This window comes from Kogia breviceps, chromosome 3 (genome assembly GCF_026419965.1).
Source record: "Kogia breviceps isolate mKogBre1 chromosome 3, mKogBre1 haplotype 1, whole genome shotgun sequence".
In the NCBI taxonomy this organism is placed as follows: Eukaryota; Metazoa; Chordata; class Mammalia; order Artiodactyla; family Physeteridae; genus Kogia; species Kogia breviceps.
Genome location: NC_081312.1, coordinates 154,275,630 through 154,294,652, shown reverse-complemented (window position 1 = coordinate 154,294,652; position 19,023 = coordinate 154,275,630). Strand labels below are relative to the sequence as shown.

The window sequence follows — 19,023 nt, the reverse complement described above, 5'->3', positions numbered from 1 at the left end:
TGTACTTGGTATCTGGAAAGGGGCACTAAAACGTAAGATACGACCGTGGTTCTAATCCTGTCCACACAGTAGGTGCCCTATGATTATGGGTAATGTCTGTTTCTCTAGGAAGGTCCACTTCATGGGTCAGAGTAGCTCAGTGGCACTGGTCATTAAGAACCATTCTACTCACCCCCCTTGCTGTGATCCCAGGGATCCCCATCATCAATCACTACCCACTCATAGGGAGTGACTACTATAGCCCAGATACAAGGCTTAATATCATATAGTTTACCTCATTTAATCCTTGAACTGCTATCAAGGGATTTCAAACCCTAGTTTGCAAAAGAATCAACCTGAACGCACGCTAAAAATGCTGGAGCCCTCTGCCGTAGTTTCTGATTAAGTCCGAGGGCAAGCAGGAATTTTTGCCTTTAGCAGCACCCTGATAGCTTAACAGTGCTGCAGGAGGTAGGTGCTCTCCTTCACCTTCACTTCAACTTTACAGAGAAAGGAACTGGTCTTTAGAGAAATGATGAAAAGAACCTAATATCACATGGCAAGGCAATGTCTTCCAACATTCAGCTCTTCATTATTATCTAAACAGACTCTCCAATATGACTCTAAGTGTCCCAGTAATCTAGTTTCTCACAGAGATCCCCCCCGCCAAGAGGGAGGTAATAGCCAAGCAGGTAACACTAATATTTATTTTCATTCTAGATTGCATACTTAGTGAGTTTAGTTATTTTGTTCATCTCTAGGCATAGTGCTAAAATCTAGTATTTGAAAAGGAGGTAGAAACTCAAAAACTCTCTACCAAGACACACACCCAACTCAGACACACATACACAGACACACACAGAGGCCCTGTCTGGACCAGGTGAATCCCTCAGACGTGTCTGTGACTTCTCTAAGTCAGATCAAGAGCATTTGACCCACCACTCCAATGTGGATTTTTATGCTCGTTTCCCAGGGCAGGGCAGAGTGGGTGGTTTAGTGGGCAGCATACTTGCAATAACCCATAACCCTTACCTCAGTGCACTCAGCTTCTGTCCCATGGTCCAGGGTCGGCAGCGAATGTTTGCCATGAGATCTTTCTGGAACTGTATATTCTGGAAGATTTGTTCTGGATCATGGCTGTCCCCCGTTTCATCAGCAGTAAAGCTGTCATCCAAGTTGCTGAAATGATCAGGGCATTAAGGTGGAAATCTGATTAGTAGAATTGCTTCCATCCCAGATCTTGCCCTGGGTAAGTTTAGCATCTTGCTGCCTTGGGGCCATCTGTATGAAGTTAGTGTGTGTAGGAGAGGGGAGGGATCGATCCAGGGAGGCAGAGAGAGAATTCGGCAGTTGTTAGCAGCCACTGGAACACATTCACTGGGTTCTGTTAGTTTGATGGGTCAGTGAACGAGAAAGGCTTCAAAGAATAAAAGATACTCTCAGAAGATATCATAAAAGGAACAGAGAGCGCTCCTGTAGGATTGCTGAATAGCAGCATCTTTGGTGGCAAAACGATTTCTTTTTCAGGCTCATTGAAATAATCAGCTAATTCCAAAGAAAGGAGGCCTCCTGTCCCCTAACTCTGGATGTAAAATAAATAAAAATCAAACTTTCTCATCCAGAGCCCCCACTCCCTGTACTCCTGCTTTGATTCATTTGAAATCAGAGATAACAGAGGCAAACAGGCAGCAGTTTCTATGAACAAGAAATTAGCTAAGCAAATTTACATGCACAGAAGTTTCAGGGAAATAGTTACTCTCTAGGAGAAAAACTTTTCAACACACAGCAACACTTATTCCCAGCGAAAATGGATACACTAACCCTAATGCAACTTTTCAGGAGGAGTTAAGGATATTTTGCTGTGGCTATTTCATCAATGATGCACTTAAAAGTAAGGGAAAATAATTCCTTTGTTTTTCTCTAATTCAGCTTGTTTTCACCCACTCAAAGGAGAATTTTCTCCAGTTTCTCCAAATTAATGGCGATTTTAATGTACCTTTATAAATATTTAACAAATTTGAATAATACTCCCCCACTTCTAACCAGCCTGTAGCCTTTTCCAACGGAAACCTCATTTATTAGGACAGATGTATTGTCTGCTCTCTCTCTTGACATTGCTGATTGAGTAAACAGAGAGAAAACAGATCAAGCACGTCTGTGGGTTTGGCCAGCAATAAAGCCAGGTTGGGGTACAGGCTTTTGGATTCTGATTAGAAGCAGGTGGAGCCATCCATGTCTGTGTACATCGCTGAGGTTGCCACCCCTGCTGTATAGTGACCTGGAAAAAGGAGTTTCGGAGTTCATTCTGAAGGAGAACCGAGCAGGATGGGGGCTTGGTCCTCTGGTCAGATGCAAGCAAGGGTGACCCAGGCTTTCCCTCCTCACAAACCTGCCCCAGTGGATGGACGGGACTGGCTCACCTGAGCAGCAGGGACTCCTGGTAGAAGTAGTGCTGGCTGGCATTTCTCCTGATGCTCCTGTAACGCTGGGATGCCTTTGATGGTTTCATGGGAGCAGACTGGCTACCAGTGATTAGTGCTGGTGGGCAGGGTGCTGGGAAGCCGGCAGGCAGGAGTCCGCTCCAACCGAGGTTTCTGAACTGGATCTGCGAGGTGCTCTGCCCTCCAGTTCTCAGGAGCTGGACTGCATGTCTGTAGCCGATGCTCAGAGCTGGGGAGAAGCCAGGAAGCCAATCATGCATATGTATGTTAAGGTGGCTGTGGCAGCAGAGATTGGTTGGAGTCAAGACGGACAAAGGCAAGAGGCTTGGCCAGGTGATCTAAGAGCACTTGGTGCAGCCCAAATAACCACATCGGTGACCCTTGTGCCCAGAAAGGGCTCTGTGGTTTGCAAAGCACTTTGTATCTATTACCATGACTGGCGTTCACAAAATACTTAGGGATAATGCAAGGCATAGGTTTTTGTTTTTTGTTTTTAACAATCAAGAAAGAAGCTTAGAAAGGGTAAGAATCTTGTGCCTGTTCATGTAACAGGGAAGAATAAATCTAACTCCGTATTAGATCTGTTTCTTTTACTTTAACCTTTGTATTCTATTGCTTTGAGTTAAGAATGTTGCCTATAGCCTGAAATATACAGGAGGGCCCATTCTCAAGGCTCTGACCTTTAAGGGTATAACACTTTTCCATTTGTATAGAGATAAAAAGTTGCAGAACAGAGAATAACAGTTGTCTTGTTGGAGGTTTACAGGAACATCCTGACCTGACCTAGGTGGACAGCTGCAGGAACAAAGGATTCCTACACCAAAAAGTTTGCAATAACCAACCACGCCCCTTCTTCACCTTGCCTTTAAAAATGCTTTGCTGAAACCCTTTGGGGAGTTCTGGGTTTTGGGGGGCACAAGCCATCTGTCTCCTTGCATGGCCCTGCAATAAACCTTTCTCTGCTCCAGACTCTGACATTTCGGTACTTGAGTTCGGTAACATCCACACAGCAGAGCCCCAGGAGAGGCACCAGCATAACACTTTATTTGTTTTTATTTATCTATTCTCAGCTTCTTTTTTTCTATTTTGAAAAAAGTCAAACCTACATAAGTGATAGAACAATACCACAAATATTGTATACTCCTAACATAGATCCACCAATTGCTAACATTTTGCCACATTTGCTTTATTTCTATCTATACACTTTTCCCCCTACACCATTTAAAAGTAACTATCAAGAAAAAAGCTTAGAGAGGGTAAGAATCCTGTCCGTGTTCATGTAATAAGGAAGAATAAATCTGACTCCATATTAGATGTGTTTCTTTTACTTTAACCTTTGAATTCATCCCCAAGTCCAGGACTTTCCCATAGCTTCACCATATAAACCTCCATTTTTTTTTTTTTTTTTTTTTGTGATATGCGGGCCTCTCACTGTTGTGGCCTCTCCCGTTGCGGAGCACAGGCTCCGGACGCACAGGCTCAGCGGCCATGGCTCACGGGCCCAGCCGCTCCGCGGCATGTGGGATCTTCCCGGACCGGGGCACGAACCCGTGTCCCCTGCATCGGCAGGCGGATTCTCAACCACTGCGCCACCAGGGAAGCCCTAAACCTCCATTTTTTAATTAACACAAGAAACAATTTGCTTGCAGCAAGGTTGGTTGTACATTAACTGAATGGCCTGGTGCAGGACTGAAATAGAAGCAGCCTTTGCCATTGAAGATGCCTCCTAGTCAGTACACTAGAGATGCCACAAAGGGGTGAGTCAGTGAATGGGGCAGGCACCAGACAACAGGACAGAAAGGAAATCTATTAGCAACTCCAGGTGTGGGGCTTAGGAGGGGGACTTCATTCATGCACTCATTCATTCCTCTATTAATTCATTAGCAAATCATTAGACCCCTCTTACTGTCTGCCATGCACTAGACTGACAAAGGAAGCCAGAGCCCTAGCCTGGGGCATTGAGGTTCAGGGACTACCAGACTATTCAGACTTAGGGCTCTGGGCATGAGGAAAAAGCAAAGGCCGGGGTGCCAGAGCTGGCCTTTGCTCAGAGATGGACTGGGGCCTCTGATGGAAGGTCACCTGTCTGCCAATTTGCCTGAGGCTATTTGACCTGATAGTCTGTCTTACTAGATGAGATTTGTGTTTATCAAATGAACAAAATGGCCTAGTAACAGAATTATTTCTAGCCTCCTGAGGTTAGTTTTTTTTTTTTTTGTAGCATTCTTTTAGAGCTCTTACATAAACTGTATCTGAGCATTTCAATGATTTTTTTCATCCTACTTTTTCTAAAGACCGCTTTGCCTTATTTTGAAATATTTATTCAAAAATTGAAATATTTTATGTTAATTTTATGCAATCAGCTATTTTGAGCATTTTTGTCTCTTCTTTGCTTAAATATATTATACACGTGTATATGTGTATATACACATGTATACATATATATGCTTGTGTTTTTCAAGGGGTAGGAAAAGATAATAGCAATTTTTGAAGTATACTACAGGGATTTATTAAAACAAATTATGTTATGATGTGTTTTTATTAACATTGGTAAAATGAGTTTTAATGTGCTCAAATTTGTCTGTGTGGTGTTTTTGTTTTTGTTTTTTTTTTACGGCTTCCTTGGTCTGATTTTTAAAAATTCTTTTTGAAGTCCACCTGGCATTCATTGTGGTGATGAGTGCAAGGTGAGGGGGTCATCGCTACTCCTTGTTCCCAGCAAGAGGGACTCAGATTCATTTCCCCAATTCCCCTCTGGGCCCCCTGCTCCTCTGGGCTCCCAAGGGCCAGGCAGAAAGAGGAAGTGCAGGCAGGGGATGTCGGTTTCTGAATGCAAGGGATAAATTACTGAGCTGTGCATCTGACTTCCTCTGACAATTTGATTAGAGGTTTTAGATGTGCTGGGTGGTTTTAACTTAAGCCAGCATGTGTATATAGATAAATGACTAAAAATCCCTTAAATGCGAACAATTTAAACACTTAAAAAAATCAGAAAGGATCCAGTGTCAAAATGGGCTAAACTATTATTTCCTAGATGAACTGCTTACAGGTTCTGGGTAGTGGGAGAAGGAGGAAGATAATAAAGGTTGAAAAGGAGAGAAGTAGCAAGGAAAGCTCTATTTGTGTAACACACAAATCCCTTTCAGTTGGAAAAAAAAAAAAAAAAAAGAATAAAATTTTGTTAGAAATCCCAGGAGGTTTTAACAGAAATCATCAGATGGCTTAGCTTACAGGAACAATAACATTCATTCCCTTTGTCGTCAATTAAAGACATTTCCCCCCGCTGCTAAGTGAATAGAATTCTGAGAAATGAATATCCCCTAGAGGGTACTAAGTCCCATCAGCAACGCCAAGCTCCCTTTTCTAAGTTATCAAGTGTTTAGCTCTGGATTTTACAAGAGAGACTTTTCCATTTCTGGGATATATTTACTCGCCTGTTATATTGTTTGAGTGACTCTAAAAGCTTTTGTTTGAAGTTTAGAAATACACTTTGGATCCAGAGAATGTTATTGAGGGAAGACATTCAAGAATTGTTTCCAATTTTCTAAATGACAACGGAATTTGTTGAGACATGAGAGCAAATTATTATTGTTGAGTTCCTCCTGAAATCAGCAGCTGCAAATAAGTTTGAAACTGAGCAGACACTCTGAGATTTCCATGAGGAAAATAGGGATACTCTGTTACTCATTTTGAGAGTTGTGAGAGGTTGACCACAGGGCTGAAGGGGTCCTTTGCTACACTTGCTCGCTGCAATGAGTGAAGACAGATTGTCACCACCCCAACAGAATCCTGTGGAAGAAATGATCATCATCAGATGTGTGGCAACTGAGATACGAATTATAGAGCTTTCCTGTCCTGCTCTGCAGTTATGCTTCCTCCAAAAGAGAAATTCTGGCTTCCCTGGTGGCGCAGTGGTTGAGAGTCCGCCTGCCGATGCAGGGGACACGGCTTCGTGCCCCAGTCCGGGAAGATCCCACATGCCGCGGAGCGGCTGGGCCCGTGAGCCATGGCCGCTGAGCCTGCGCGTCCGGAGCCTGTGCTCCGCAACAGGAGAGGCCACAATAGTGAGAGGCCCGCGTACCACAAAAAAAGAAAAAAAAAAGAAAATTTTTTTCCTGGGTGATTATATCTAAACACATAAACTGTCCTAGGAAACGGAAAAATCGAGCATTCTCAAAAACTGGGGTAAAGGAAAGCAGTTGAATTCCTTGTCAAGCAACCATTTAGTAGCTGGCTGCGGTTTTTCTTTAACGATTTTTAGATTGTATTTTCCGTAGTTTGGGGGGACTTTTAGACAGTACAGTAGTGTTGTCTCTTGGGAGTGGTGGCCTCATCTCAGCATTTCCTTCACATCCTTCACAGAAACATTATGTCTCCAAAAGCTGATGGAAGCCCAGAACATCTACGGATCGGTTGAGTGAACAGAACAAAGCAGATTCCACACGGGACATCTTTATAATATGTTGACCTACCACCTAACCATGAAGTTTACCACGTTCTTGTTTTAGTCTAAGCGTGATATTTTAAAATCCTCTCTTTTAAAAAAATTATATTTGTTTTTCCTTCAATTTTTACTGACATCTCTTTTCATCTTTTTTTTGACATATCATTTTCACTTCTTGCTTTATTGTGACCTTTCAAAATCCATTTTCTTAAAGTGCAAAGCAATTTTTCCCTTAAAATTTACTTATTTCTTCAAGCAAGACTTTTAAACAATTAAGTGCCCTTCTCTCTTTATTTTCCTTTAGAACCATATCTCCTTTTAGGTTAAAGCATATTTTCGTAGGTCCGTTCATATTTGTTGATTTTCAAATGAGGAGAGGTCCATTCTGACCCATTTATGCTCAAAAATAGTTCATGTACAAATTCATTTCTCATCTTAAGTATTGTACCCATGAATGCCATGAGGATCTTCCTTATAAATCTTCTGGGATTTTTATACTACTTGTTTAGAGATTTAATAGCCCAGAGCAGGGGCAGCTAGGACTGGAGAAAAAGCAGGCAAAAGTAAAATTTCTTACCGTGTTTCTCTTTCTTTTGCCAACCTCTGGCATCACTGTTTGTTTCCAAAGTCACTTTCATTCCAGCAGCTTCCAGTGTGGCTGTGGCTGACTGGCTGCCTTCCTGTTGCTACCTTCTCCTGGGTCTGGGATGGGGGTGGGGAGTCCCGCTGGACCACAAAGGGGTAGGATGAGCGCTTCTCTGTGGAGGTTGAAACTTGTAGCATCAGCGAGAAGCCCCATCAGCAGCACCCTTTGGTATTTGGTAGTGAAACATTGTCTTGAATCTCCTGGGCAGACATAGAGGAGGGTTATGGATCTGTAGTGACAAAAGAGATTCTAAACATAGGGTCTTCCTGTCTCTTGAGGGAGGCTCTGTACAGTGGTAACATGGCTAAGCTGGAAAGGTGTTTCCCAGTGGCCCCTTTTCTGTGTGGTTCTGGGCTGTGATTGGCTACAAGAGATATGTGAACGATCTGGAAGATGGAAGAGAAGGAGCTGCCATTTTCTGTGCTCTCGAGGTTGGCGACGAGCGGCAGGTGCTGCGCGGCTCACACACGTTGTCTCTGAGTTGCTAGCCTGCCCTGCTGGCGTGGGGTTGTAGCCAACACTCAACTTCTTCTGCGCCTATCAGATCTCTTTTTTCAGCCCCTCTGAGCGCTGCACCAGGTGTACGTGCACCTCTGTGTGATAGGCACCAACCACCCCTGTATGTCATCTGCATCTTTGAGGTCGGAGATGATGGGGGACACACGTGGGTTCTAGTCTGCCCAGGTGGGTTCCGGTCATTCGGCGGGGGTGGGGAAGGGAGGAATCTCTCTCGTCCTCACTCTCCTCCATTTCACACTCAGCTCTCCTGCCTCACTCCCAGGCCAGGCGACCTAGAGCAACTTCAGCCCAACGGCAGAGGCAAAAGCAGCACCTCTGCATCGACCTCACCAGCTGCCATGACTGAAGACCTTCTGACCCCTGTTACAAATCCCAGGTATTGACTCTGCTTCTCTGGTTGAACCCTGACAGAAAAAGCGCTCATGGCTGCTCTTGCCTCTGGGGTTTTTCTCTTAAATTAGGAGATGGTTGTATTGCTCTGTCAGAATTATTCGACTTTCTCCCCAAACCCTGCCTCCCCCACTCCTTTCTCAGAAAGGGCAAAGAGCCAAGTGGGAATTGTGATTAGATTCTTTTTATTTATTTATTTATGGCTGCGTTGGGTCTTCGTTGCTGCACGCTAGGGCGTTTCTCTAGTTGCAGTGAGCGGGGGCTACTCTTTGTTGCGGTGCGTGGGCTTCTCATTGCGGTGGCTTCTCTTGTTGCAGAGCACGGACTCTGGGCACGCGGGCTTCAGTAGTTGTGGCTCGCCGGCTCTAGAGCGCAGGCTCAGTAGTTGTGGAGCATGGGCTTAGTTGCTCCGCGGCATGTGGGATCTTCCCAGACCAGGGCTCGAACCCGTGTACCCTGAATTAGCAGGTGAATTCTTAACCACTGCGCCACCAGGGAAGCCCTTGTGACTAGATTCTTGATGACCTACTTTGGGTTAATAGTCTGATCTATGATGTATCTTTAAAAAGCTCATTGAAATATGTATTATATGACTGATATCCTTGCTTTTACCATGTTTAAAGTTTTCCCTTATTTTTATAATCCTTGACCTTAACCTTTCATTCAAGGCTATTGAGGGGCTCGGATTACCCTTATCCTATTTCTTGGGATTCTGCTAATCCTGTTTTCATTTTGCCATGTCAATTTCCACTCACATTTTCTTAACTCTTCCGGTTTCCTTTATAACTCACTGTCTTGTCTTGTTATCTCAATTTGCCTCTCGTTTCAGAAAGAATCATTTGATTTTATTTCATTTGGAGAAGTAAATATGGTCTAAGATTTACGTTTTGTTTTCTGCAGGAAATCTTTTTTCTGAAATATGCTTTATCTGTACTCTTGCATGCTTCACATTCATTTCCTTTTTTATGTTGCAGAACTTTTAGTTAATTCTTTTTCTATTCATGCTCCTTGAATAAGCAGTGTTCTGAACGTTTGGTATTTGCTCCCCCATAATGTTCTTTGGCTTTCCTCGCTGGTTCAGGGATGCTGTTGGAGTCCTTCTCTCAGCTGGTCACTGGGGGAGACTGCTGGGTGGTGGAGGCAGTGGAGGGGGACATGAGGTGGGGAGCATCCTGAAAAGAAGAATTGGGCGTTCGTTCGGTTAACTCCTCCCTTCTTGCACCAGAAGGCAGTTCTCTCCTTGTGTTCTTTTGTGCATCGTGGCCTCTTCCTCAGATCCTTATGTGGCTCAGCCTGCCTCCCTTCCTGCTCTGTTAGGAACTTTTCCACAGCAGGAAGATCTCACCACATTGGAGAGAGTCAGAATCTGTGGAAAATACCCATGCTGGAGACTTCCTGTTTGGAATGGCCACTCTTGTTTTGATCACCTCCGTCCCTACAATCTAATTCTGAATATGCATAATGTTTGTCATTGTAAAGCCATTTTAAGTGTGCAATTCAGTGGTATTTACATTCACACTGTTGTGCAACCATCACCACCATGCATCTCTCTTCATGGTGCAAAACGGAAGCTCCATACCCATTAAACAATAACTCCCCATCCCGCTCTTCCCCTTGGTACTGACTGGGGTTCTTGACCTTCCCCAATCAATAGAAATTGACTAGAGGCCAGACCAGAAATTCAGACAAGGCTTTTTGGGGGCCCCACCTGCAGCCGGGGGGGGGGGGGGGACAAGAAAAACAACTGGCAACTGGTTCCCTTGCTTGCTAGCTCCCCGAGGGGGGCACTTGTTCCTTATATGGGGTGAGGGTAGGGGTGTGTCCAGGGGTTGGGCCGGAGGGGTAGCTTAGGAGGTGTCGTGTGCAGGGGGCATGCAAAATACCCTGCTATTGCTCCCGACCCCCTGCTTTGCTCCCAGCTCTTCAGAAGTGGCAGTTGAGTTTTTTTGGTGTTTTGTGTCTTTTCGTCCAGAATTTGCCCCAACTGCCCATGCACGCATTTATTTTTAGTCCCATATAGTTTCTTTGTACTTTGTCGCTGGAGGAGAGGTTTGCCCAGGTGCAAGCACTGCAGCAGAGGATCCCAGGTCCTCAGCCTCTGGCAACCATCGTTCTGTCTCAGTGAATGTGACCACCCCAGGGACCTCAAAGAATTGGAATCATACAGTATTTGTCTTTTTGTGACTGGCTCATTTCACTTAGCAAAAGGACCCCAAGGTTTATGCATGTTGTAGCCTGTGTCAGAATTTCCTTCCTTTTTAAGGCTGACTCATACTCCATTGTATGTATTTACTGCATATTATCATTCTGAATGTTTTTAAGCTACAGCAGGGAAAGGGGCAGAATAAAAAATGCTCCCATCTCTTGCACTATCCGTCTTCATATCTAGCCCCTGCTCTTTCATAATAGTGGTATTTATGGGGCTCTAGCAACTTCCTGTGAATGCACCTCAACTTGTAACAGGGAAGAGCCAAGTCAGACTGCATGTTGGATCTGTTTCTGTTACTTTAACCTTTGCTTCCATTGCGTTTGTTCACTAAAAGGATACTGTCTATGCATAATGGCCTGTCTTGGGGAACCCTGCCCCTCTGCCTGAATTTTAAACCACAGCACCTTTGTTCAGGGTAACAAAGCAACCCTGTTCTACCTCTGTATGACTGCAAGAAAGAAGAAATTAACACATCCCCTCCCCGAGGCTGGCCATTCCAGGGGATATTTGCAAAACTTATGGCCTCTTAATTTTACTTCCTCATCTCCTCCCCCTCTCTGTGCTATAAAAGAAACTGGCATCCAAACCCCAATAAAGTCGTATTCCTTTGCCTCAACAGCTCTCTCTGAATTTGGCCTGTTGTGTGGCGAGCAGAGAGAGCTTGGACTCGGTAACAAACTTTCCTATGGACAGGAGTTCTAAAGTGGTCAACAGAGCTTTCCTTAATCTTCTTCCATTTTACCTTATCTTCTAGAAACTTCTTGAAGCACTTAATATGTGGAAGCGTCTCTTTCCCAGTTCCTAGTGCTACTGCAGATTTCCCCCTAATTAAAAAAAAAAAAAAAAAAAACCTAAAATTCTCCGCTTCTACTGTGTGGAATTCCTGCTACCTTTTCTCCTTCAAATCTTTTGTCAAAGGTGAGACGCTTAGGAGAGAGTTCTCAATATTAACAGTCACTGACTATCCTGGAGGCTTTCTTTTCTCACCTGCAGAGTGGCAATCACCTTGCAAAGTTGTTGTATGAATTAGTACTAGTGTGCGCAACTACGTTTTACTGTTGTGTCTCTAATGTTAGTATTATTTAAACCTCATCGTGAAAGCACAGCTAGAAAGGTTTGAGTTTAGCAATTATATAGGAACTATTGTTATGACCACTATCATCACCATTACTAACATTATTTCAACTTCAGCCTAAAAGCTTGATTAGAATGGATTTGAAATTATTTCTCAAGACCTGACCTGATTCATGTAGAGAACTTGCAAAGAAAGTATGTTGCAAATCTGCTTACCAACTACATGACAGATACACACTGTGTGCTCTTTAAACTTTAGAAACATTTTTAAAAAATCTTGGCTGCGTTGGGTCTTTGTTACTGCGCGCGGGCTTTCTCCAGTTGCGGCGAGCGGGGGCTACTCTTCATTGTGGTGCACGGGCTTCTCATCGCGGTGGCTTATCTTGTTGCAGAGCACGGGGTCTAGGTGCATAGACTTCAGTAGTTGTGGTGCGTGGGCTCGGTAGTTGTGGTTCACAGGCTCTAGAGCCCAGGCTCAGTAGTTGTGGCACATAGGCTTAGTTGCTCCGTGGCATGTGGGATCTTCCTGGACCAGGGTTCGAACCCGTGTCCCCTGCATTGGCAGGTGGATTCTTTTTTTTTTTTTTTAATTTATTTTTATTTTTTATTTTTTGTGTTACGTGGGCCTCTCACTGTTGTGGCCTCTCCCGTTGCGGAGCACAGGCTCCGGACACGCAGGCTCAGCGGCCATGGCTCACAGGCCCAGCCGCTCCGCGGCTTGTGGGATCTTCCCGGACCGGGGCACGAACCCATGTCCCCTGCATTGGCAGGCGGACTCTCAACCACTGCGCCACCAGGGAAGCCCGGCAGGTGGATTCTTAACCATTGTGCCACCAGGGAAGCCCACACTGTGTGCTCCTTTATCTGGCTACAAATACAAATACAATTTTGAAAATATCTTCCCCTTTCTAAAAAGCGTATGAATCTAATAAACAAGCCCAAACGGTAGCCAATTACCAGTGTAGAATTTAACTCTGGGTGTTTGCATTTACTGCAGTCGGCCATGGAAGAGGGAAGCAGCCTGCCAAGGTGGAGAAACACAGGGATTCAGTCCCAGAGCTCCCAGGGAAGCAGGCTGGTTGCTGAGAGAGACCTCACTGTGTCCTTGAACACGTGGTCCCAGCCAATCACAGGAAAGATGAAATCTGTTAAGTGATATCTTTCGTGAGATTTAAAAAAGGAAGACGAACTAGGCCTAGTTATGATTGGGTCTTATTAAATTTCTACCCTGCAAATTTGGAAACTCTGATAATGCAGACTTGGCATATGTTAAAGAGAATAAAGATGTACGTACAATTCAATGCTGTCACGTGGAAATTTTATATTAACAACACACCGCTAGACAATGCAGGCCAATAATTTATGGGAGTTTACTGTATCTCAATTTTGTGTACTTATTTTCGACCCCTAGGTGCCATCTGCTTGAATATTATTGAGGTTCACTTCCAGTGTAATGCTTGGGCTGCAGGACTAATACCCAAGTGCCAGGAAAGCATCTGAGTGGTTGCAAGATGGAGAGAAAAGATTCATGAAGGCACAGGCAAGGAAGCATCAGGGGTGGGTTGCAGGAGAGGTGTCAGTCCGTGCTGTACACATCAATCCTAGCAAGAGGACCAAAATCCCAGAGAAGAGAGCTGAGCTAGCGTAACTGAGAGCGGCACCGTGGTGAGAATGATATGGGAGCCACTCTCAAAAGAATGGCTCTAGGGTGTGTCTGCATGGCCACGGTTCAAAACAGAGAGCCCGTGTTGAGCTTGCTGGGACCCTGGAAGCATCGCCTGCCTGTGACCTCACTGGGCAGTGGCTTAGCGCAGCTGCGAAGGAGAGCCGTCTGTTCCTTCTTGTTGGTTTAACCGTATGATACCCAATCCTGTAAACAAATTAATTTCCCCCCCGGGACTTTTGAAAGCATCCTAACTGTATTATCATTTTTTTCTGTATAAAGGAAGCTTAGCAAGAAAACAATGACAGAATGGACTTCAAATGATCTCCAAATGGCCATCAAGTAGAGATGGCAGTCAAAGACACGTGGAGGTGGGAGTGGGGTGCTGGTTAGGGGTGGGAATAAAGTGTCGCTTGCTATATCCAGACTAGTTTATTCCGAAAGCTGGGTTGACCCTTTCCTGTTCTTTCTCCCTTCGGGCAGAAGTTCTTTGGCACCCTCATTGAAGAAAATTCTGTTCCTCTCCTACTGTCCATATCCTGTCTGCTCTGTCCCCAAGTAGAATTCTCAAACTTGGCCTGTTCTGGGATGAGCTGACATGGCGGAGGCCAGGAGGACAAGCAGATGTGCCAGGATGTGAGATGTAAACAAGCACGTTTATTGCTGTGTTTGCTCACCAGGCATTTACCTACTGTCTGGTTTGTGCCTGGTTCTGCGCACTTCCTTAGGGATGAGATGGAAAACAATACATGATCCTCTCCTTAAAGCAACCTGATGCTTCGTGGCATGACAGACAAACAAAGCAAGAATCACCAGGCAGTGAGGGAACTGCTGTGTTATGCGGGGGAGGAAAAACTCTCCTCTACCCAATTTGAGTCTCTGGCTGGGCTTCAGAATTACATGGATATGAAACAGATTAATAGGAGTAAAGCATTCCAATTTTACTGAATTTTCACATGTACACTGAAGCCTTCTGAAGAGAATGAAGATCCAGAGAAGTGACCAGAGAAGGAAGCTTTTGTATTTTGTAGACAAGGAAACAATAAATGTGTGAACAATTGACAAGACAAAGGGATTGGGGCCAAAGGTAGTAAATGGGGAATAAGTAACAAGGTTTGTTAATACAGCCTTCTCAGCCCTAAATTCCCTGTCTCTGCTGAAAAGGATGCCTTCAGGGAGGGTACCTTTCACATGGGAGACTTGTCTCCTGTTTTTAGAGGGACAAAGGAGGACAAGAGTGTCTTTCTTGTACTGGCTGTTTCTTAAGTGCCTTTAATCCAAAATAATCAATGTGCCAAAGTGACATATTTTCGGGTGACATGTTCTAGTCAAAAGAAATGAGGACTAAATGTAATGTGGGATCCTGGGTAGGATTCCTGAACAGGAAAAGGTCACTAGGTAATAACTAAGAAAATCTGAATAAAGCATGGTCTTTAATGAATGATAATGTATCTGCACTGGTTCATTAATTGTGACAAAGGTACCATACGAATGTAAGTATTAATAATGGGGGAAACTGGGTGGGGGGGTATTATCTTTACAATTTTTCTTTAAATATAAAAGTATTATAAAATTAAAGTTTATTTTAAAAAACGTGGTACTGTCAAGTACTGGGGGGGAAAAAGAGCTCTAAGCTGCCTTTCCAAATGTCATTTCCTCCTTTTATTTTTATGCTATTTCTTTTGTGCAAACCACATGTTTAATGTAACGAGTAATGACATGGAATAATAAATGATGACAAAAGCTAGCTTTCACTGAGTACCTCCTGTGTGCTATATTTACATCTGTTAAATATAATAGTATACCTCTAATATGACCCTGATAATAAGGACAGTTATGAGGCAAAAAGGAAGGGACAACCAGGTCTCACCCATATCTGATTTTTCTGTCCTTCATGGACACATGGGGGAGACTATATTTCTCAACACCCTTGTGATTAGGCCAGGTCCTGTGCCTGATTCTAATGACATGTGAACCAAAGTAAAACGTATTATATATATAGATCATTTAAGAGATGTTATAACCCATCTACATGTCTTATCTCCTTTGGCAGTGACCATGGAGGTTATGGGCTGAGAAGGCAGAGCCACAGATGGAAGTTAGCTGGATCTCTGAGTCACTACACAGAGAAGAGCTTCCCTGGAACTTCACTAGAACAACATAAGTCTCGGATATGAGCCAGATACTAATTTTTATTGTGTTGAACACAGCTTCTTTAATGATGATGCTCACAGACCCGAGACTTAATGTATAATATCTACTATGTAATCGCAATGTAATTATGTAGTAGTCTTTATTGATATGATTGATGATCTATTTTGTAATCAAAATCTCCTGAAGAATACTGGCTGAAGGAACAATCCCCGAGAGGATTACAGCCTTGTTTCAGACCTTTTTGTAAGTCCTTGAAGCAGACCTTTCTGGTTTTTCTAATTCCAATGGCCAGCCTAAAACTTTCAGTGTCATTCTCACATATTCTGACCTCTGTTCTTTCCTGTTGCTCGATGATCTTCCTATAAATTGTATAAGAAATGAAGCAAATGCAATTACAGTGTCTGCCAGCCCTGATGCAGATAAATAGGTGGAAGTCTAGCCAAGTGTCTTCCCAAGGCAGCCCTCGGTGTCTGTTACTCAGAAGAGAAAGAAGTAGGCTATCTATCGCAGCACTGCCTTGTTGCAAAGATATCATTAGCTCCTGGAGGACAGGGATCACAAGAAAGCCATTTCAAATGAAAACACAAGTCAACACAAACAAAGCTTCTTTGGGAATAGAGCTATAAATTTGCATTAGAATTCTGACTTCCCAGTGAATAATCTATTGACTCTTTAGGCCACAGCCAACCTTTCATTATAACCTTCCTCATCTCTGTGTCACAGGAGACCTCATCTCCAGGCTGGGGCTGTGTCCCTTCATATGGTAGAGGCATGACCAGGCATATTGGGAGGGCTGGTTGCATGGACCAGTCCAAGATTTATCTACATGAGAAACTGAATGATTAGATGGTTTGGAACAGACTGCCGGTCTTTCAGAATGACATCTCCAAGCTACTAATTAAGTTTACAGGTTGTAGAAATGAACTCTTCTCAAGGGAGGAGTTGAAATAAAGAGTAGGTGAACTAACTCCTTTGTTCTTATTTTTTTTGTCTAATAATATGAGAATAAAAGCAAGGCCTTTCTTTGACCTAGCCCATGACAAAATGCAAATGGAGAAAGGATTCTCCCCAATCTTCACTTTTAAGGCAATAAGAATGAAAAAAAAAGAACTTTCCCACCTAGGCTGGGTAGATACAAAGAAGAGTTTTAATGTGTGTTTGGACAGCAGGTCAGTACTTGAAGACTGAGGTACTCCAGGAAAATCTGGGAGCCACTATAGAGATGTCAGTGCCAGAAGGCCACACAGGAACATTGGAAGATGACAGCTTTTGAAAGAGTCCAAGGATTCCAATCCTTTAAGCCAGAAGGCAGGATTCTCCCCATCCTTCTTTCACACTTTGAGACTTTGTTATGCGTTAGCCCCCTATTTCCTAACCCCACCTCTTGGGCCCTTTGATCCTCACACACTCTGACTTTACCAACCATCACTCTCCTTGTAACTATGATCTGGCATCGAAAATGGACACCTGCTACAACCAATTCTTGTCATGATTCTTATTATTTTAGCTGATGTGTAATAAACAGTATGGCTGACCCTTGCCCCTATAGCTCTAAATGTTTGGAATTTCTTACATAATAGGAGTGTCTTTGTTATTAAGGTAGGTAGACTCTAAAGCTTTGGAATTTCTTGCATTATAGAAGTATCTTTGGGGACTTCCCTGGTGGCGCAGTGGTTAAGACTCTGTGCTCCCAATGCAGGGGGTCTGGGTTTGATCCCTGGTCAGGGAACAAAATCCCACATGCATGCGGCAACTAAGAGTTCACATGCCACAATTAAGGAGCCCTCAAGCCACAACTAAGGAGCATGCCTGCCACAACTAAGACCTGGCACAACCAAATAAATAAATGAGTGACTGACTGAAAGAATAAATAAATAAATAAGTATCTTTGTTATTCATGGGGCCACATTTGATAGTTTATGCTAAGCAGATGTCTCAGGAAGGGGGCTGGTCCTGTAAGAAAGACCAGCTATGTGATTAAGTGGGGTGAAGCTTTGAGGCAGGTAATATCAGCCCAATCTCTCAGGAGGGCAGCAGGGCTGGAGGTTCAGTTCAACCGTATGGCCAGTGATTCAATCAATCATGCCTACATAATGAAACCCCAATAAGCACTCTGGGCACCAAAGCTGGGGTAAGCTCTCCTTGTTGATAATATCCTGCATAATGTCACACATTGATGTGCTAAGAGGGTAACTCATTTAGACCCCACCATTCTGCAGGCATCCAGGCCCCCATCCTGTGTATGTGGCACAGCTGAAATGTGTTCTGTACCATAGGAGGGATGATATCCACATGGCATGGTTTGGATGGAGGCTAGGGCAAATTCTTACAACATAGACAGATGTTCTTCTCCTTGGATCATTGAAAGCAGTGATGGCTGTTCTCCATTTCTGGTCTTCCCTTAATGATGAAATGAAAGACAAACGGGCTCTAAGATTATGCTGACTTGCGAAGCCTGCTTCAACTGTGCTGCTGGAGATCTTTGGATCTTATACTCTCTTGTCTACCTTGTCCCTTCCTTCTCTGGCTCTTCCCCAGCTCCTGGTATCTAAAGGCAGGAAATAGCAACCTTTCCTATCATTTACTTAGACAAGTTGCCCGTCTCAATGCCATTGACCTTTTGAGTTTCACAGTCAAGTATCTGCAACCTTTGTCTTCTGGTTCTGTAGTGAAGGACTGATGTCTCATTGTCTGGCCTTGTTGGGGGCGGGGGGTATGCAGGAAGGTACAATAGAGTCCAGGATACAAGTGATGGAAACTAAGTGATCCAGTGTGTGTGTGTGTGTGTGTGTGTGTGTGTGTGTGTGTGTGTGTGTATAGGATGTACACAGACTCATTTTCCTTTCCAGATGCTGAAGCCCAGTGATGACAAGGCCACATTGAGAAGACAACTCCTGCCACCTTACACTTGGAGAGACTTACGTCAGAATACTGACACCAGGACTTCCCTGATGGCCCAGTCGTTAAGAATCCGCCTGCTAATGCAGGGGACACAGGTTTGAGCCCTGGTCTGAGAAAATCCCACATGCCACGGAGCAGCTAAGCCTGTGCACCACAACTACTGAGACCGCGCTCTAGAGCCCGCGAGCCACAACTACTAAGCCCACGTGCCTAGAGCCCATGCTCTGCAACAGGAGAAGCCAGCGCAGTGAGAAGCCTGTGCACCACAACAAAGAGTAGCCTCTGCTCGCTGCAACTAGAGAAAGCCCGTGCACAGCAACGAAGACCCAACGCACCCAAAAATCGTCCAAAAAAAAAAAGAATACTGAAGCTAGACTTTCCCTCTTCACATTCATAATCCCCGATTGGGAAGGTCTTTCCCTGTGCTAATCAACTGATACCAGACCTTGTTCTACTCAGCGGATGTGGGTAGGTAGGAGGGATACATGAAACATTTAGGGGCTCCCATCCTGAAGACATGAGCAAGGCCAGAAAGAAAGCCATGCTCCCCATCCTTTTGCTGCACGCTGGCCCTACTGCTCAGCCCATTACCCCATCCCATTC

The 19,023-nt window shown here is 44.2% G+C and overlaps 1 protein-coding gene across 1 annotated transcript in view; it reads right to left on the bottom strand.

Annotated features, from left to right (window-relative positions):
- TMC3 (transmembrane channel like 3) overlaps nt 1-2,488 on the bottom strand; it is a 43,737-nt gene extending 41,249 nt beyond the window's left edge. Inside the window, exons 1-2 of the mRNA XM_059059150.1 lie at nt 2,400-2,488; nt 1,012-1,158 (exon numbers count right to left, since the gene is read on the bottom strand). Coding sequence (XP_058915133.1) covers nt 1,012-1,158; nt 2,400-2,488 — 236 coding nt within the window. The remainder of the gene's footprint in view (nt 1-1,011; nt 1,159-2,399) is intronic.
- Between the last annotated feature and the right edge of the window lie 16,535 nt (nt 2,489-19,023).